Source organism: Brienomyrus brachyistius, chromosome 23, assembly GCF_023856365.1.
Source record: "Brienomyrus brachyistius isolate T26 chromosome 23, BBRACH_0.4, whole genome shotgun sequence".
Taxonomy (NCBI): domain Eukaryota; kingdom Metazoa; phylum Chordata; class Actinopteri; order Osteoglossiformes; family Mormyridae; genus Brienomyrus; species Brienomyrus brachyistius.
This window is the reverse complement of record NC_064555.1, coordinates 2,104,082-2,124,469: the sequence shown is the minus strand read 5'-3', so window position 1 is coordinate 2,124,469 and position 20,388 is coordinate 2,104,082. Positions and strand designations below refer to the sequence as shown.

The following is a 20,388-nucleotide window of genomic DNA, read 5'->3' as shown; positions in this document are numbered from 1 at the left end:
TTTGTAAACTTTCTTTGCTTGTTAATAAACATTACCGCCAATATCGTACGTATTTAAAGCGTAGTGCCAGAAATGCTAGGTACTTCAACATTTTTGGCCACTAGAGTGTCAACCCGACATTAAATTACTGAAAAAGTATCAGTAACTATTACGAAACAACCTTCTGTTTGTTTCCCAAAGGGTGTTGGGTGTTTTTTTTTTTTTTTTTTTTACAGCTGTAGATTAGTAGGGCGGCTTTGAATCATGCACGCTCACCGTGTTTTCGAATCCTAATGTACATCACTTCATATGCATTTTAAGATATTATGCATGAATTCGATTGGCTGGTGATGTGGTAGCGCAATTTATTTATCATAGACTGACCAATGAGGAAAGTGAACCTCAAAGATTCTCATTCTAATGTGAAATGTAATTCAGTTCATATACATCTTCTTCATCTACATATGAGTCCATGTTACTTAAGCTAAAACACGATATATTTGTCATTTTAAGAATTAGCTGTAATGAATTCTTACCGATCCATAACACATATCTTATCATCTTGTCTTGTTATCGAGGCTTCGGGCTTGCAAGAAGTTACACGAGGAAAAAAAAGCAAAATGAAAATGTCATTTCATTCCCCACACGCTTAAAACCAAGTTTATTTTCATGACACAGATGTAAACTGTACAAAGAATACAGTGAATGCTACAATCAACATACCAGTTTATTTTAAAACAACAAGTATTAACACAAGTTTCACTGTACAACGATTTTCCCGTGTGACTTTCATGATAGCATTAAATAAGAGTTTATGGGATATGCTAGGCATTTGGGTGGTATTTGCATGCAGCCATGGCCATGATGAGGACCATCAGATTCGGCGTGACGGCTATGATGACGGTTATGGTGACGTCAGTCACGTTCTCGGGACGAGGTGCAGCGGCGGGGTGTCCGAGACAAGGGAGTAGGATCACATCTGTGCAGCAATTCGGTGGCCATGTTGGTAAAAGGAGGTATATGGAACAGGACAAAAATACATCTCTGACATCACCACATTGGCGGGTCCTCGTACCTGGAGAGCGAGATGGACAGAATAGTTAAGTCCTCAGTTTAATCATAACTCCTCAATTATTATATATACATAATCCATTACAGGAGATAAGGCATACAGGCGTAAATGTTTCTAACCCCTAACCCACGGTCCTACTGATACACACTACTATTTGTTCACCACCTCTAATCATTCACGACTATAGCCTACTACTCACATAGAATAGAATAGAATAGAATAGAATAGAATAGAATAGAATCTTTAATTGCCACAGTATACGGGGTTGATGGAACTTGGTTTCGGACCAATTCTGCTGTACGTTCGTATAATACGACATGCATTTAAAGGGACGTGCAACATGGGCGTGCATCCCGTTAGTAAACATGGCTACACGGACAGCACAATATCAAACAAGCAGCGACCAGAACAAAATTGACATCCGGAAAGAACTGTGTACATTCAGGGGGGAATATTAGCATTAATACCGATATACAGAATGGGTATTCGCAAATAAGCACAAACGCCTACGACAGTGCGATGGTGTAACGACCAGAAATATAAAAATTATGAACAGTTCACCAGTCGTCAAAATTCCATCAGCAACAAAAAGCCACTTCTGTCGATAGTGACACCATTATCGTGGGCGGGGGGGAGGGGGGGTGCTGCTGCCGATACGGGGGTGTCGATCCTAAAATGTTCATCCTTAAAGACTCCATACAAAGTGTTCTTTATGTTGTATCCTGTCTTTCTGTGTTCATCACTTGGAACCTGAATACCTCACCTTGAATCTTACTGTTATACGAGTCTTTGTCCCTCTTCAGAAATGGATGCTGCTCTCTCACAGTAATTATATTCCGATATCCCTTAACCGCCGATTTGCGTCATTTTATGTGATGCCGTTCAACGCTGTATACGTTTCAAGCGGTGCCATGATTTCCTCACCTGAACTGAGGGCTGCTGTCTGCGTTTTCCCTCAACAGTCCGTCCGAGAACAGCGTGTCAGGACCAGAGCGTTTCCCATACCTGTGCCGCGGGCAGAAGCGGTCAGTCGCCTTCAGAACTCGCTTTGATCAAAAGAAAACTTTTTCTCAAGAAAACAGGGTTCGGTTCTCTACACACTTTCAGGTGGATTTTGTTCTAGTGATAATTTTTGTCTTCTCTAGTATTGAAGTTATTTTGATATTTTACAACTTTTGAAACGTTCAAAATATTAATAAAAAAAATGAAGATACATATGAACATAGCTTTATTTTCCGCTTAAATTCTACAAGTATTAGTTTCCGTTTGCAATGGTTGCAAATGTTTTGCATCTTTTCACTCATTGCCTCGTTTTGACAACGTTCTTTAACGTTTCTTCAATGGAAATGAAGTAGGATACTCAGAATACTTGCAAATGAAATACTCTTAGAAAATACCCATTTAAAGCCGTCGCTCGCTACACCGAAGTACAATCGTGAGTCGACACTCGCCTCTGTCGCGTTATTAGGTTGATATAATGCCTCAGCGCAGAGTAGTATTTGGCGAGCTCCTCTGCTGGGGCGTCCTCTCCCGGGTTGTTGGGCTTGGAGGGGTAGGCGTCCACCAGTGTGCCCAAACATATCAACGTGCATATGACTAAAGTAGTCATCCCCACACACATGCCGAGATTAGGTCGCATCCTCTCCGAGTCACTGAACACGCAACTGGTGAAAAAAGAGGAGTCTCAATTCAAAGCATCTCGCTTTTGAGTTATAGCTCATGTAACAAATTCATGTGGCTTCATAATCAAAGACCCATCAGCCTGTTTATTTATTTAATTTAGCTTACTTGTTACTTCTTATTTGTTAATCCATGCTTGCTTGTTTAAAAGTTCCGACTAACAAAATAAAACGTAGCCCTGTATCAGATTCATTTATGGTATTCGATTAGTTTCGTAAGACTTAAGTACTTTATTTATTGTACCGAACTGGTCGTATTTACAGGTGGCATGCACACATACCTGCTAGATTAACAATTGCTTAACTTACGTCTGCTTGGTGGGCTGAGAGGTGTTATTCGGTAGTCCAGAGTTTCTCGGCTTCTCCAGTCTAGAATTGTGACAGGTACCGTCCATTCCTGCACTTTTATACAGCGATGGGAGGGGGGCAACCGCTCACGCTCCAGCGAGCGCAATTTTCTTATCGAGGCTCCGCAAAGCCGCGTCACAGAATTAGCCGTCATCGCCCATTCAGACAACATTTACCATAAATGTGATTTGCTTTTTTTGCGGATTTCAAACAGGTTAAAAAAATCTCTCATTTAATGCGACCACTCCAAACCAATTAAGTAGAATGAAAGATGGTGAACTGGGACACAGACAACGGAGAAGCTTTAACATTCTTTGGGTTGAACGTTTTAGGTTAAAACCGGAATTCGAATCTTCAAAGAATCATAAATTAGATAACTGTGGTGAACCACTGAATAATACCATCGCATACTATATAATTTTAAAATAAAGCGTTTAAAATGAACAGTGAGTTTGAATATATTGTGGGTTGTCTTCTTTAAATTTAGCATGGAACATCTTTTTCTTGAGTTTCATCGAACATCGTATTTGCCATGGAATGGTCTGAAAGACGGCAATACAAATCATGTCTATTTGTTTACGACTTTCAAATTGTGTATTTATTTGCATATTTCGTATTTATCTATGAGGGAGGCCTTCTTAGAGACTTGAGTTGTGCGTCGAGGGACATTGTCCAATGGCTTCATGAGTTGTACACACTCAGACAACATTCACTCAGATCGTAGCTGATTTCCAATTATCATCGCTGTAAATATAGACGTGATTTATATTCATTATGGCGGAATGGATAACAATGCGCGTTAATGTGCCTCGGAACCTAAAAATGGTCTCCAGATGTGTCATTAACCTAACATCGTAACATTATGTTATCTAGGACCCGACAAGCGAGCGCATGTTCCTTTGTGAGTCTGCAAGAGAAAACTTAATCCCCTTTTCCCCCGAAGAAAGAGTGAAATTGCTTAGAGGATTAAGCATAGGAGCCAGACAATGAGGACATGCAGTGCGTCACCGCATCTTAACAGCGTGCTGTCATTCTGGTTTTTCTGAGTGTAGAACGAGGCACTGATGTTCCTTCACTCGTCAATACTCATCTCACCCATCTCACTATCTGCTTCCCTAACTACCCACCCATCCTTATCCTTATCCGTATCGACGTTTATTTACATTGTTTTGAGATGAAGTGCTTGCACGAACTAAAGTAGTCAACCTTCCACAACATTCTCCTGTAAGGAAATGTAAGTATCATAAACTTTATATAATTTATTTAATCAGGCAAACCAAGACCATTTTTATTTTCAAAAAACTATAACGGCTATAGGCGTCACACCAAATCATTACTAGAAAGAGAATATTTTTTCACTGTGGTCCCAATAAGATGCATCCATCGTTGAATCACGTACCCAGTACAAAATCAGAGAAACCTGAAGACAGTCACCAAACCACGTCTTTGGACTTGGGGAGGAAGCCCATGTAAACAGAGGAGAACACGCATGATTTAGACATAGAAGCATTTCGTGTTCTTCCCCTTCTCCAGAGGTGGGATATCCTTCATGCAAGTGGCCGAAATCATGGTTCAGATGTTAAAATGACAAATCCCCCTGATGGCGAAATTATAGTATCGACCCTTTCAATGACCAATTACCCTCTCAACGCTTACGACGAAGCATTCAAAGACTAAAAATAACACTTCTCTTTCTCCTTTCCTAACACCTTTAAATCAGTTGTGCTGGTCGAGCCTCAGAAAAAAACGAGATGGAAGGAACCGAGTAAAATTTAGCGCCCAAGAGGTAATAAACAGCGATTCCTTTCGTGCATGAGATTAAATCGTCAGTGAAGGAGCAGTGAATTGAGATGAACGTGTGTCATGGAAGGTGGCAAACTTTAGATACCCATCCAGAAGCCATTCTCTCTCTTCAGCGCTACACTCTCCCATATACAATTGCAATCATATTTATATAATATGTAAACTTGAGCACTCTTGCCGTTATGACTAATTTTCAGCTGCTGTTGTTTATAATATAAACTAATAACCATTATTCTATGACCACTATCATTAATGAAGTGTTAGTGGCCGCAGAGACGCCGCTGACTTGTCCTGTCTGTGTATCGCACGTATTCAGTTTCAGCCACACGATTGGATTGACTGTAGCACGAGCAAGTGGGTCTGCCTAAGAAACTGGCCATGAAGCTTATAAAAAAGACAATAAAAATAGACTCAAGAATTCAGAAATGCAGCGGAAGGACTTCCTGTCATCTCCTATCAAATTCCGTTTTTTGAGTAAGTGCACCGTTTCTGTTTCGGAGGGCGATCGCCAAGAATAAGACTAATAGCCTTCGAACGGACCCATAGAGTTAAAAGCTACAGAGCGGAGCTTATGTCTCATCTGAGATGCGCGCGTGCCTGTCACAGACTTGTGCAAGAGTGTGCGAAAGCGTCTTCTTACCTGGCCCTAAAAAAACGAGATTTTTATGCGAATCACCAACGATTTTCAGCGCAGACCTAATTATTTGCTGTTTTAAAAATAGATTCTGAATTTTACGAACGCTGCGAAACTGTCATTTTGGACCCTTTGGGAAAGCTTAAGCAAGAGCAAGTGATTGAACAAGGAAAATGTGTGATAATTAACATCATCACAGCTACAGTAGTGGCTGGATTCTCTCTTGTACCCAACCCATTAGTGAAACAAAGTTCCCTGTACTAAGCTAGCAACTTTATTATAGAAAGAGCTTAGTCATATGTTTGCAACAGTTCTGAAAAAAAAAATTACACTGTGAATAATTTTGCGGGGAGGGGGGGGGGGGCATGGTGGGGCAGTGGTTAGCACTGTCACCTCATTCCACTGGGACCTGGGGTCCAGTCTCTACCATGGCTCCAAGTGTGTGGAGTTTGCATGTTCTCCCCATGTCATTGTGGGGGTTCCTCCAGGTACTCCGGTATGAGTGAATGGAGCATGAGTGAGTCCTGCCATGGGTTGGTGCCCCATCCTGGGCTGTTCTCTGCCTTGCACTTGGCTCTAACCCATGAAAACACTTAGTGTCTCATATCGTGCCACCAGCGCACGATTTAAATGAAAATATTACATGGCTTGAACACACTTATGTGGCCGATATATCTTGGAGGCTCATAAGTCTGGATTGGAATCGTTTGGATGTGCTAACAAATCCCCTGCATGAGAGCTGTCTTCTGTTTTGTTGTAGTATTTTACTGTCAAGTAGACAGTCTATAAGTGAAATATTTGGGATGCTTTTCTTTACAGTTATACTCAGGACAAAAGCTGGAAGACTGAGAGAGTCAGTTAGTCAGGAAAAATAATGTCTTTGAGATTACAACAGTAATCACTTTTTCAGCAATAAAATGTTTGGAATTCACAACCCATTCATTCAAGGGAATGATTGTGTTTTGTAATGCCCCTAAATCATCGCCATGCTTTTCCTACGGTAATTAATTTTTGTTCTGGATTATAGTTCTCTTCTGAGAAAAGAACTTCAGGCATAATTCTAGAAGAAAGTCAAACAGTCCCAGTTAACAGGAAGGTCAGTGCTCTGTTCCCACAGCTGCCACCGGTGGTGCTTTGTAACTGATTTTGTGCATCATTGTCTTTTACTGGATCTATGGGTCCAGAAACACTCTCATCAAGTGCAGCAGAAGCTCCTGTAAGGTGGCAGCCGGCCAAAGAAACAACTCACTCCGAAAATCACCAAGAGCTAAAATATTTGTATGATCAGGATGTAAGTAGAGCTGCCAATCGACTAACCATGCACAATTTAATTTAATCGAAAACAAAAAACGTTCATCTGCGAAACAACACTTCAGACTTTTCATGTGCGCCCACCGATGCAAAATGTGGGTAGAAAATTTTATGACAGGACATTCCGGATTTTAGCCGGTAACAGGCCGGATCTTGTGTTGTATTAAGCATGCAGCTAAAATTAGCGAAGCACTTTCATGGTTTCCAGTTACCAATCAGAGGGGACTTTGTCTATATTCACTAGCATTAATCTTCGGCTCAGCTGGATTATAGAGTTAATCAGATATATCCACCAACTTCTGACTACTTATCTAGCAGGCCAACAGCATCTCTGGGATCGAGTATCATTAGGGTCCTTCCTGAGATTATGTGGACCATGACCCTATTGTCTCAGAGAAACATCTCAGGACTTAACCCGACCTACCTGGAATTACGAACACGATACACATGATGAAAGAGCAAAGCATGGAATCGCATGTTTTTACATTTTAATACCTTTCACTTTCATTGTTGTTACTGCCACCCTTCCTGACTCACACGCCCACATTTAACAGGTGACAGAAGTTAACATGCTGTTAACTTGGCTTAACATGGTTTATGTGCTACTCAAGACATTCAACCTATTTACTCTAACTCATGGTTGGAAAAAGTCAGAAGGATGCACATAATTTCTGATTACAAATGTAGCCAACAAATTTAACATGATTTTGGTGAAGCCGGAGGGCCTACATTTGAATCCCAGGAGCACGGTAAGATTGGAAGAAATGTCACACACCGTGATTAAATGTAAGTTTTCTGGTGTTTTTGTTCTTACTCCAAAAAGATTTACGTGTGGCTTATCTCATTTGCTGAGCTGGATATTTCTTGAAGGACGCTTTTATGCTTTGCATAAATGTCAGATGTCTCTTTGATACTTGGCATTTGAACGTTATGGAAATGTACCCAGATATTTAACCACTGTCTATTAGCCAGAATATACTATAGAAACATAACGTGCCTTGATATGACTTGGTTGTTCCTGAAAACACATTAGAGGATGTTTCCTCTCCAATCCCATTTGAATGGTGCGTTTTCAGTAACAGGCGTGAAAGTTGACGAGTCACATGCAATTGTCAGTCTGGAACTGTCTGAATGCAGGAGAGCGATCCAGCAGGTCCCCTCCCAGATTGCGATGGTTTGGTGTCTGTCATGGCATTGGATTTGTTAGAGGCATTGATATATTCCTTACCGGTACATCAATCAAAGCACATTTTTAGACTCAGAAAAAAATGGAATGCGTTACAAAATAAGAAGCAAAAATTAACTCTACAAAAGAACATAATTTTCAGCTGGCAATCCTCTCTAAGCTCTCCTTTTGCGGCTGATATCGGCGTGTTTACAGACTGCTTGATGTATTTTTATTCATTGTTAAATGGCAGAAGTACTGTTTTTTTTTTTTTATCCGTAGCCCCCCCCCCCACACACACACACACACACTCCTCAACCAACCTGCTTAAGACGGAATTTAAAGGCAGATCACATAGTCTGTCAAGGTGAAGATGGACAGTCACGTAATTCCCAATGACAGCACTGAGTGAGTTAACTAGTGCTGGACGTGGGAACCTGTCTGAAGTGAAGCGATGATATCCACAAATGTTCTTGTTCTTGTCCCACTCCTTGGAGAAAAGCGTGTTGTGTTTCACAATGACGTTACATGACAACTGCAGATCTGCATGAACGGGTCATGCAGTCTCACCGAGTATCGAATCAGGAAGTTGAACCCATGATCCTGAGGTCAGCAGACTACCTATATAAAGCTACTGCTAAGTCCCTGACAAATAGGGTCAAACTATTTGATAAGACTTTACTTAAAGCAGTCATCGTAATGCATTATACATACCTTCATAATGCATTCATATAGTAATATAAACAGAGCTATAACTGATCAGAAAAAGTCATAACAGATTATAGCCATGCTTATTATGCATTATGAAAGCTCTATGAAGCTCATCTATAATGCACTATCAATACCTTCATAATGCATTATGAAGAACAGTATAAGACATTATAATGCATTATGAAGGACAGTATAAGCCATTATGAAGGTATCTACAATACACGGGTGTATTAAGTGCTTCCAACAATCCCTCCTATTACTCAGGGTCAAAAATGTAAAACATATATTTATCAACCCTGGAGCTGATGTCAACAAAAGACTAAACAAAATGCACAATGAGTGGAGACCATTGTAGTCTTATCTCAAATTACTGCCGCATACAGATTAATTAATGCTTTGGTGAAGTTGAATTGACTGTGAACTTCAGAAGGAAACAGATGAGGAAGTGCGACCATATCAGGATCAATAGTGCTTTAGCAGAGAGTGGCCACTTCACATAACCGAGGATCTGACCGGATCCATTCACACTGACTCTTTAAAGGGGAAGGTTCACCAGCACCCATTTCCTCTCATGCCCACCTCCAGAACATTTTTGTCAGTAGATGCAGGTCCACTCCCAGTCACTCCAGCAATGGCCTCTCCTGACATTGGGGCAAACGCAGAAAGGCTGAGGAAGAGCTTCTGGCTCTAAAAGTCCTGGAACATAATTGGATTGGTCTGGATTGGGGGCCAATACAATACACCTTCATAAAGTTATGTGTTCATTCACAGCCTCACTGCACAATACACCTTCATAAAGTTATGTGTTCATTCACAGCCTCACTGCACAATACACCTTCATAAAGTTATGTGTTCTTTCACAGCCTCACTGCACAATACACCTTCATAAAGTTATGTGTTCTTTCACAGCCTCACTGCACAATACACCTTCATAAAGTTATGTGTTCTTTCACAGCCTCACTGCACAATACACCTTCATAAAGTTATGTGTTCTTTCACAGCCTCACTGCACAATACACCTTCATAAAGTTATGTGTTCATTCACAGCCTCACTGCACAATACACCTTCATAAAGTTATGTGTTCATTCACAGCCTCACTGCACAATACACCTTCATAAAGTTATGTGTTCATTCACAGCCTCACTGCACAATACACCTTCATAAAGTTATGTGTTCTTTCACAGCCTCACTGCACAATACACCTTCATAAAGTTATGTGTTCATTCACAGCCTCACTGCACAATACACCTTCATAAAGTTATGTGTTCATTCACAGCCTCACTGCACAATACACCTTCATAAAGTTATGTGTTCATTCACAGCCTCACTGCACAATACACCTTCATAAAGTTATGTGTTCATTCACAGCCTCACTGCACAATACACCTTCATAAAGTTATGTGTTCATTCACAGCCTCACTGCACAATACACCTTCATAAAGTTATGTGTTCATTCACAGCCTCACTGCACAATACACCTTCATAAAGTTATGTGTTCATTCACAGCCTCACTGCACAATACACCTTCATAAAGTTATGTGTTCATTCACAGCCTCACTGCACAATACACCTTCATAAAGTTATGTGTTCATTCACAGCCTCACTGCACAATACACCTTCATAAAGTTATGTGTTCATTCACAGCCTCACTGCACAATACACCTTCATAAAGTTATGTGTTCTTTCACAGCCTCACTGCACAATACACCTTCATAAAGTTATGTGTTCATTCACAGCCTCACTGCACAATACACCTTCATAAAGTTATGTGTTCTTTCACAGCCTCACTGCACAATACACCTTCATAAAGTTATGTGTTCTTTCACAGCCTCACTGCACAATACACCTTCATAAAGTTATGTGTTCATTCACAGCCTCACTGCACAATACACCTTCATAAAGTTATGTGTTCTTTCACAGCCTCACTGCACAATACACCTTCATAAAGTTATGTGTTCTTTCACAGCCTCACTGCACAATACACCTTCATAAAGTTATGTGTTCTTTCACAGCCTCACTGCACATTCTACTGAGTATAATTGTGTATATGATTTTTGTACAAAGGCATTTAAACTAAAGAGTTAAAGGTTACAGGCTTCACCTGTCATGCTTTCTTGTGAATGGACTCTAATCCCCTACAGTCTTTACTGCTGCTACACATTTAACAGCATTGTAATGTGATTCATGGAGACTCCTACCTGAGTCCAGAAAATAGTAGGCAGGACTCTGATAGATCATTAAAGCTAATGAGATATCTAGATATGCAAGTTTCTTGCACAATGTTCACATGTCAAAATATTCTTGAAAAACCTTATGCAATTGTGTTTGCACTCCAATCAAATTGTCTTACCATATAAAAAGATATTACTGTAAGTCACTGCAAAAATTAACACTGTAAATCTGAATCACAACAAATGCCAACTAGTAACATCTACTTTGATTCAGAAGAGCTCATCATCACTTCAGAATTTGTGACATGGACATGGACGTTCTCCATGTAATTACTAAGCTGTTCTACGGCATCCTTTTTTTGATCCACTTACATTTGTGTTCATTACAGCTGGACGTTCTCCATGCCTGATTCACAGCTACTGCGATGGAGTCGTTTCTCAGGTTGCCACATTATCCAATTTGTCACCCGGGTCACCCAGCCTGCAGTCATGTTTGGGTAGATAGGTGCAGCGATCGAATCACCTGGAGAACTTGGCAAAGACACAGTTGACCAAGAGTGATTTCGGAAAGGGTCATATTGTGGATTTTTTTTAATGATGGCAAAAACCCAAAAAGATTCTGCTACCTAAACCAGCAATTAGTCTTATAAGCTCTTATAAGTCATCTGAGATGATCAGAAATCTTATCCAATCGAGAAATAACATTGGTCGTGTTTTTTGACATTCTCTACGTACAAATGGGCGATATTGAACAAAGTGACATCAAAACTTGCCCACAATGATGCCCCAACGTACCGTAATAATACTGCAGGTCACAAATCGACGTCATTGTGTGGCTATTTTATTTTTTTGAAAGTTCGTTTTTTTTTTTGCCAGGGGTGCATGCAGTAGGGCCATGGATTCAGAGATTCAGGGGTCCAGCACTCGACAGGAGTCCTTGAATATGTAAAATTACACGCAAAATTATACGTACAATCGTGCGGCCAAAGGGGGGGGGGGCAAGGTGACATTTTGTCAGTGGGTCCAGAATTTCCAGCGATGTGCCTGGTTGTTGGTGCAGTTTTATCTATTTTTTTTCTTATTATATTACATGTTTCATAATCATTGGCAGCGGTCACCTTCAAGCGAGCAAAGCCAATGTCTGCGTCTATTAAAATGATGCCCAAGGACACGATTATTGACGCAGTTACTCTGGAAAACGATGCCTCGGACGACACAGGAATAAAATATCGCTTCTGAACTTCAGGGACTGACATTTTTTAAGCCCCAAATGCCCTGGTTATACTAAAGATAAAAACCATAATAGCTCCTCTACAAATTTCAGCTGGACAAAAGTCTGCACAAACTACACCTAATGATACGGAATTTCTCTAAGGGGCACTTTTGAGGGACGTATCTGGCACTGGGAACCGGCAATTTGTCACCCTGGTCACCCAGCCTGCAGTCATGTTTGGGTAGATAGGTGCAGCGATTGAATCACCTAGAGAACTTGGCAAAGACACAGTTGACCAAGAGCGATTTCGGAAAGGGTCATATTATGGAATTGTTTTAAATGGTGGCAAAAACCCAAAAAGATTCTGGGACCTAAACCAGCAATTAGTCTTATAAGCACTTATAAGCCATGTGAGATTATTAGAAATCTTATCCAATCGAGAAATAACATTGATCGTGTTTTTTGACATTTTCTACGCACAAATGGGCGATATTGAACAAAGTGACATATTGAAATATATTTTAAACATGCCCCCGTTTCTCCAAATGCAAATGCAAGGCTTCTTTTTCTCCCCACAGTTTATAAATGTTTTGAACACACAGGAGAATGATACAGTGAGAAGAAACGTTTGTAGAGATAAAGTATAGATGGCAAAATCTACTTATAGTTACATCGAATTTATTTAGCTTTTACCCAAAGGAATACACATTTTTTTTAATGGCTGAGGGCCATCCTCAGGGGCCCAATGGTGACATAATTCTGCCAACCCTGGGATTTGACCCAGCGACCTTCCATTTGCAGGCACAGTGCCCCAATTCACTGAGCCACACACCACCCGTCAGCATGAACCTAGATGTATTTAGATTTACCTGTAATGTGAGAAAGAATAAAAATCGTGACACCCCCAGGAAGTTTCCCAGAGGAAGGGGCTGCTCGAATAAATAACTCAAAACAGCTGCACCGAAGATGAGGGTTTTTCAATCCGTCCAGCCATATTGACTCCGGATGCGTGTGGATGCAGGGAGTCAAAGGGCCAGCATGGATTCACTGTACCTCTTACTATAACACCCATAATCCTTTTATTAGTTTCGACAAAGCACAGCTCTAATCTGGATTTCGACATTGATCTTTAAAACGAGACAAATTTCACGGAAGTGGCTTTCGACGATTTGAAAAACAGACACTGATGTGTGTTACTGCCCATCATAATGACGTAACCCAAATTTTCACATATTTTTGCAGCTTGATATTTCACTGCAGCTGCTGTACGTTTAGTACTTGACTCAAAGGCCCTTGCTGGGACTTAACCACCTTCAGTCCAAAGTCTTTATGCTCCTGCTGCGTTGTTTAGACACCTTTCACTTACACTCTAGGTTTTATAATTTTGTATGATGTCACGACCGGCGGGACAAAGGACTCGGGGGCAGGCATGGTGATGAAACAAAAATTGAACATAACGATCCAAGGCTGGAAATAAACCAGATCATGAGGGATCAAAATGGGAGGACTGGAATGAGGTAAGGTACAGGCAACAAGAAGGTTCAACGTCAATGAATGGACTGGGGAACACAGGACTGGGGAACACAGGACTGGGAAGCACGTATATACAGAATTAACAAGGGAGGTAATGAGAGGTAGCTGGGAGTGATTAATATGAGAGTTAAGAACAAGAGGTAAAATAGAAGAGTAACAGGCATGGCTTGTTAGGTTCACACCAGGAAGGAGACAGGAGGCTCAGGTGGAAGTGGCGGGCAGGACGTGATACAAGTCTACATAACCACAACATGCATACTGCTCGATATTCATACAAGATGATCAGTATATTGTACGCATATAAAACCCCGGGATGCATCAAATTTGACTTTTTAACTTATTTTTAAAATGTCAAAAACACAACTGTTGAGTACTCCCAACGTTCATACACCATACGGCTGAGTGCGGACACCCTTATTAATTAAAGGAACTGGCTAATTAATCCACACCCACATCTGACACCCATGTATAATGAAGAACAGAACCACGCCGTCTCCAGTTTACAAACACTGGCAGCAAGATGGATGATTATCCAGAAATGATTAGTGATCCTTCCCGCAAGTTTGTTAAGCCAAACGTCTCCATTACAATAGCTGCCTTGGTCAACTGCAAGTGTTGTGATTGTGAAGTGGAAACGTCTGGGAGTAAGATCAGTTATAAAATGGCAGCCACAAGCTCACAGAAAAGGACCTGATCGCTCAGCATCACTACCCAACCTGAATGGCAGCAAATGCCACCGGCAATGTCCCAACATCTAATGGAAGGCCTTCCCAGAAGAGTACAGGCTATTATAGCAACAAAGGGTGGACCAACTTCATATTAAAACCCTTGGTTTCAGAATGAGATGTTGGACAAGCTGGTGTCCACATACTTTTGGCCATATAATGTATGTCGACTGTTTTCCATGCCTCAGGATCAGGTCATACCTCTGCCTTTATGACGATCATCAATCATAATGTCTCACGGTCAGTATTATGTCTATTTACAGTACAGTGCAACAGTCTAAGGTAGTAAAAGAAAATATTTAATGGTAATGTAGGAAGTATATATTTGCTTAGAAAAAAAATCACAATTTAACATTAGAACACATGCAAGTGGAAAGTAGCCCAATTAAAAAGAAACAAGCATTTCTTTTGTTCTCCAAGTAGTTACTGACATCTTGTTGGATGGCTAGAAAAACACCATTTTGGTTCCCAAAACTTTCCTCCGGGTTCCTCTATGTTCTTGCTAAATTTCACCACCAGCTCAATTAGTTAATTAATTTAATGAGTCAGTGAGGTATTGATTAGAAATCAAATGTAGTCAGTGAAACAGCCATGATTTCTTTCTGACTGTTATTACTCTTGCATTTTGTGGAGTTAGCAAAGGTTTTAGAGCAGGTCATTTGGGAATAGCTGGAATGCTGGAATGCTGCTTTTCGACAGTGTGTGGGGATTACAATTATTTTCAATTTACAATTACATTTAAATTACTGAAGGATTGGACTGACTGGCACGAACTGACAAGCCTGTAATTTGCCTTTTTTACTCCAAATGCCACTGTCTGTTTGCAAAACCCAAAAACTCTTAAATTCCATTCAATAAAACACACACACACACACACACACACACACACACACACACACACACACACACACACACACACACACACACACACACACACACACACACGGTACAGCACAGCGTAGCACTGCTGACCCCTGGAGGATACAGCTATACATTACAGAATGTACTTTTGCAGTTGCTTTTCTTAACATTTACTCATTAATCAAAATAGCACAGCATACAGCAATCCAACTTTATAAAAACATATCCACTGCATTGTAACAGAAATACTGAGGGAGTAAAACTCAAACCGCGCGCGGCAAATAAAACACGAATCATCACCCTTCCGGCTTGCCGCGTTTCCTTTGCGTGTTGGCGGACGGTGGGGTCCCTCTCATTGCCGGCACCTTCTGTTTCCTCACTTTCTCCATTTCCAGCTGAAAGCAGGAGTTTAAGTGAATCACTTGTGTTTAAGCTGCATTTGTAAGCTGAGGTCTTGAATGTGGATACAATTGTACTATAGTTATTTGCCAAACGCTAAACAGATCTTTAGAAATTAGTGCTTTAAAAATGTTCTCCAAAGTTTTCTTACTTCCCACACAGTAAGTACCTGTTTTTTGTAACACCAGAAAGACAGGAAGGGCTGGTTTGGGGCCTAGCGTGACAAGACCCCCCCCCCTCGCCCAGTGGTGGTCATTTCCAGCTGGTGGATCGATACTTCAAGTTCAAGAGATTTATTTGCCATTCATACATGCACAGGCCAGAGGCTACATGGGAATGTTTTGTGCGGAGTCAGCAGTAAAGAAGAGAGACAATCAACAGCCACGATGGGCAATAAGGGCTAAAGGAAAGTAGTAAGAACACATTGTAAAATAGAATGAAATCCGCAACTAAAATACTCAAACATCTCGAGGCGCAAGAATAGGCAATAGTAAAATACTGTAAAGTGCAGAGAAGCAGCCATTAGTAAAGTGCACACTGTAAAACAGTGTACACTGTAAAACAGAGACACAATAAACACAGCACTGCACATCTGACAATATTGCACCATAATGCTGCAGTAAAACATTTTTGAACATCTGAGGTTATTTTGGCATATTTTCCCTTCTGTTATGTCTTCTGCCACCAGGTCCATGGCTGGAAGGAGGATGTTATATAAACGTGCTTCGTGTGTGATGATGCCGTCTGGCCTGCAGTGTCTCAGGTTAAACGGCGAGTGTTTTTGCCTGAGCGGAGAGTGTGCTGGGTGCCGTGACTCTCTGAGGATACGCTGGGCTTCTTTCCTGTAGTGTTGTGTGTCGAGAGTGACCGTGGAGCTGAGGTCAGCTCCGATGATCCTCTCTGCAGCCTTTATGAGTCTTTGGAGAGCCTTTCTCTCTGCCTGAGTGGTATTCCCAAACCAGGCAGTGATGCCATTTGTGAGGATGCTCTCTGCAAGAGTACGTGTGTGCGTGTGTGTCTATATTACATGGGAGGTTTATCTAGCCATCTAACAAGATATCAGCATACACACACACACACACACACACACACACATATATAGGTTAACTGCCCTCTGCCACCACTCACCCTCTCCTTGTATCGTCTTTCAAAGACGGCCATGTCTTCCTCTTCCCTTGTCTTCAAGTCTGACTTCTTCTGCTTCAGTGAGTTTATGTCTGTTCATTATAAAACAGAGGTCTGTGACATACAGTTCCTGCGATGCTCACAGTGGACACACCATTGTGTGACTGAACTCTAGGTGACGTTACTGTCATTCACTTTGATTTGTTTCACCTTGGACAACTTCAAACCAGCTCTTAGTTCTACACGAGGAGACTTTTTAAACTGTGGAACAGACTCCAAATGGAAGAACGTGATCACGGAAGAATCAGCCGTCTAGAGCAAGTATTTATGCAATGGCGCCAACATACAGCAGACATTATTTTCATAAATCTAACCAGCGTTCCACGGGTTTAATTTTTGCCAAAAATATCATTTTTGCAGAAGTGTCCTGTGCCGGAACGGTTAAATGAATATAATGAGAACATTTCTGAGTTGCCGTGAGTCACTGAAACGTTGCATCTGTTGCAGGAAGATCAGTTTTCTGAAGCAGGTGCGTTTGCACGTTTCGCCAGATGCGGCTAAGTCACTCACTGTAGCCCTCAGCGAATTATTAATTGCAGTGCCGAGCCAGAAGACAGCCAAGAACATGGTGCAGTGACATTCAAAAATCTACTCCTTGCCATAACCCTGCAGGAAACCTCTGATGATACTTCTGCTGATCTGTGATGGCTCTGCCGAAACTGAGCTACTGTCTCCAGATGAGGTTCTGAGCAGATACAAACGTTAGACGGCACTCTTCAGGCTGCTCTGTCATTCACAAAATCCTAACACACCATCCTAACAAAGTGCCAGCACAACTACTACTAGAAGGTACGACCAATGGCAGGGAATCAGCTGAATATTGCAACCGTTTAGATTTGATCGCTTAAGGACACAAACAAGTCCTGTTTAACATATTCAGCTGACACTGCTGCAATGTTTAAAGCCTTGAATTTCGTGGATATTCGAGAATCTCTATATTTGTGCAGACAAACCAAAGAGCCACAAGAGCTGTTTCACCGCCATGGCGACTTCGTATAACCTTACCTGCGGTCTGAGAACACGCCCCGTCGGCCTCCTCGAGCGCACAGTCAACGGAGGCTCGGGATCCAGCCAGTTCCAGTCCAGAGTACAGAGGATGGCCTATTTGCCCCCCTGAAAAAGTTCACAAAAGCGGGAGCCCAACATGTTAGAGAACACGCCCCCTGCTGGGAGTCCTCCACGTTTAACGTAAGCGAATGAATCCCTCAAACAGACGGCGGACAGTTTCCAAAAACTTTGCCATGCCAAGCCTTCTGAAATATATACTTTCTTCACTCCTTGATGTAAACATGAACATGAGATAACACTCTTGACTCCAAATGTTTACACTTCTTACGTCCGACAGCAGAAAGAGCTAATGACTTAATGACTAATGGTTGTGGCCGAAACTGCGGCCTCTCTGATCCCATCTCCGTACAGTGCAGTGCTGTGTACAGTTTGTCTGATGTAGTAGATACTCTCCTTGAGTAGAATATCTATACTCCAGATTACTGCTATGCATCTTTAGCTACAATGCGCATGGTCTCACCCAACCCGCGGTTGTCGAGTCTCAGGAAGCCCTCAGCCAGAGAGCTGAATCCCGTAAGTCCTCCCATGGCAATGTACGGGACATCCTTCCCTACGGGCATGCCCCGAGCCAAGCGCTCCTCCTTCGTCTCAACCAGGGTTTTGTGGGCGTAGCTAGGCTGGCCACAGCTGCAGGTATACGGGCTGTGGAACGCAGTGCATGTAGAACCTGCCGGCAAGAGCGCATCCAGCACCAGAGTCGCCACTTGTGTCTCCCGACACACGCCAACCCGAACTGGCTGTGCACCGCAGGTGGCGGGATGAGAGAAGCGCACTCACATTTCCTGCACCGGCGCCCGCCGGCCTCGCTGTGGTCCTGGACGGAGTGCTTGCACCGGCAGCGGACTGGCTGGGAGCCGTTGAGGTGGATGTAGGAGTAGGAGACGCAGCCGCAGCCCGGAACGCGGCACGGCAGAGCCAGCGGCCGCTCTACAGGCAGCTTCTCAAGGTCTGTCTGATGCTGCTTGTACCTTAAGCCAAACGCAGGTGCTCTAAGAACCATGCATTTATCATGCAGGCATCCAGAGTATCCCAGGAAAGCAGAATACTGAACATACAGGTGACAAACGTAAGACGTGTGGACTGAAGCGCACAGCTGATATTCATTGTCATCCAGTTGGGTTTTAGGTCATCTGGAGTCTAACCTGGGAAACCCATCCATCCACCCACCCATCCATCCATCCATCCATCCATTTTCTGTAACCGCTTGTCCTATTCACTTGTCCTATAAATGGTCTATTGCAGGGCGACCCAATATTTTTTTTAATTGTAATTTTTCCTGAACTACATTAATTTAAGGGAGCATTGCAATTCCACTGGTTTGAGGCAATCAGTGCTACATATGGATTTTGCCATATTTGGAAAATGGAAACCAACCACTAGAGCCGATACATGTGAGCATTAAAATTAGAACTCAACGGATGCAGGTATGTGTGCAGGCGCAGGTGACGTAGGAAACCCTCAAGCCTTTACGTGTACAGAAATGAGCACATGTCCCACGGGAGTGCAGATAAAACGGGGTGGCGAGGGGTGACAGAAAGAGATCACACCTGTGTGAGCAGAAGCACCGCGTCTCCGGTCCAATGAGCTTGCAATCCATGCCTCCCGGGACCCCCCAGCTCACGTACAGCCTGTTCTGCAGCCTAGCCGGCAAAACCTGCTGCTTGTACGCCTCGTATTGCTCGGGGGTGAAGAGTCTCCCCCCATCATCCTCGCCAACAATTCTGGTGAACGGCAGAAGCGTCCATCAGTTCCGCATCTCCGCTCATCCTTCCCTTTATCTGGCCTTCGCTCGCTGACCAGAGCCCGCCTAAGTGCTGCAGAAGCCGCAAAATGATCCACACTGAACAGCTCTCAGTAGGAGCAAAGCACGGGAAGCTGCCAGCGGTTGGCTAAAATGAATTCTGCAATCTCAGATGTCCCCCTGCTTGTTTATAATCTGACCAAGTTTGCAAGTGTAGCCTATCCACAAAGCACGCTGCTCCAGGATTCCACAGACACACTATGTTAGGAAACAATGTATGGCTTCTTCGTATATATCAGGGAGAGCTGCTGTGTGCTTTTTGGCATGTTATCTAACCTGAAACATTCCCATGTGTGCCGCCGCTGTGGTACGTACCCATCACACTACTCACACAAATAGGGATTATTATAAGGAAAAGAAAATCACATAATTTATGAGTAATTATACAATTTTTGAGGTTTGTTTTCAATGTTGATTTTAACAGAATATGCGTCTACGTTACTTAATTCTTTCTCTTTGATTGTTCAGTGCAATGCTTACAGACTTGTTAAGAGCAAAACGCGGCAACTTACAGACCTTCTGTATTCTAGGTAGTCTTCAACTGCACTGATCGCACTTTCATTCACACGTATTATGTCCATCGAGTTGTTAGCACCGTTACAAACGTACGAAATAAAATCGTGAATGCGATGTACCTGTGTTGGTGCACACTGCGCCACCGTTGCTAAGTTACAGGTAGTAGAGCATATCCGAGTCCAGCGCGTGACTGCTGCATTGCGCATGCGCGGA

The 20,388-nt window shown here is 42.3% G+C and overlaps 2 protein-coding genes across 6 annotated transcripts; both read right to left on the bottom strand.

The window, feature by feature from the left end:
- Positions 1–624: 624 nt before the first annotated feature.
- npy (neuropeptide Y) lies at positions 625–5,731 on the bottom strand. 3 transcript variants are annotated; one of them, XM_048994556.1, is made up of 4 exons: positions 3,012–5,731; positions 2,503–2,715; positions 1,976–2,056; positions 625–958 (listed from the first exon to the last, which is right to left on the bottom strand). In XM_048994556.1, the coding sequence occupies exons 2-4, from the start codon at positions 2,688–2,690 to the stop codon at positions 895–897; spliced, it is 333 nt and encodes a 110-aa protein (XP_048850513.1). In that variant the 5' UTR covers positions 2,691–2,715; positions 3,012–5,731; the 3' UTR covers positions 625–894. The 3 variants fall into 3 exon arrangements, with proteins under 3 accessions (XP_048850513.1, XP_048850512.1, XP_048850511.1); XM_048994555.1 differs by having other exon boundaries at positions 625–1,054; positions 3,040–5,731; XM_048994554.1 differs by having other exon boundaries at positions 3,040–5,731.
- Positions 5,732–8,900: 3,169 nt separating this feature from the next.
- On the bottom strand, positions 8,901–20,344 carry fam221a (family with sequence similarity 221 member A). Of its 3 annotated transcripts, XR_007385115.1 has the most exons (9): positions 20,176–20,344; positions 18,636–18,826; positions 18,319–18,525; positions 17,796–17,903; positions 16,734–16,822; positions 10,596–15,601; positions 10,458–10,549; positions 9,584–9,721; positions 8,901–9,445 (listed from the first exon to the last, which is right to left on the bottom strand). XR_007385115.1 is itself a non-coding variant. In XM_048994496.1 (7 exons), exons 1-7 carry the CDS (start codon positions 20,238–20,240, stop codon positions 15,503–15,505), a joined length of 933 nt encoding a protein of 310 aa, XP_048850453.1. In that variant the 5' UTR covers positions 20,241–20,343; the 3' UTR covers positions 10,810–15,502. The 3 variants fall into 3 exon arrangements, 2 of the variants coding, with proteins under 2 accessions (XP_048850453.1, XP_048850454.1); XM_048994496.1 differs by lacking the exons at positions 8,901–9,445; positions 9,584–9,721; positions 10,458–10,549 and adding an exon at positions 19,406–19,579 and having other exon boundaries at positions 10,810–15,601; positions 20,176–20,343; XM_048994497.1 differs by lacking the exons at positions 8,901–9,445; positions 9,584–9,721; positions 10,458–10,549; positions 10,596–15,601 and adding exons at positions 15,610–16,595; positions 19,406–19,579.
- Positions 20,345–20,388: the final 44 nt, after the last annotated feature.

Coding starts and splice junctions, on each gene's coding strand:
- fam221a (XM_048994496.1), bottom strand. CDS start 20,240: ATGGACATAATACGTGTGAATGAAAGTGCGATCAGTGCAGTTGAAGAC. Junction 18,526..18,635: donor CGGGCGCCGGTGCAGGAAAT/GTGAGTGCGCTT, acceptor TCTTGCCGGCAG/GTTCTACATGCACTGCGTTC. Junction 15,602..16,733: donor AAAGACGATACAAGGAGAGG/GTGAGTGGTGGC, acceptor TCCTGCTTTCAG/CTGGAAATGGAGAAAGTGAG.
- npy (XM_048994554.1), bottom strand. CDS start 3,125: ATGGACGGTACCTGTCACAATTCTAGACTGGAGAAGCCGAGAAACTCT. Junction 2,716..3,039: donor TCTCAGCCCACCAAGCAGAC/GTAAGTTAAGCA, acceptor TTTTTTCACCAG/TTGCGTGTTCAGTGACTCGG. Junction 959..1,975: donor GACAGCAGCCCTCAGTTCAG/GTGAGGAAATCA, acceptor ATTGCTGCACAG/ATGTGATCCTACTCCCTTGT.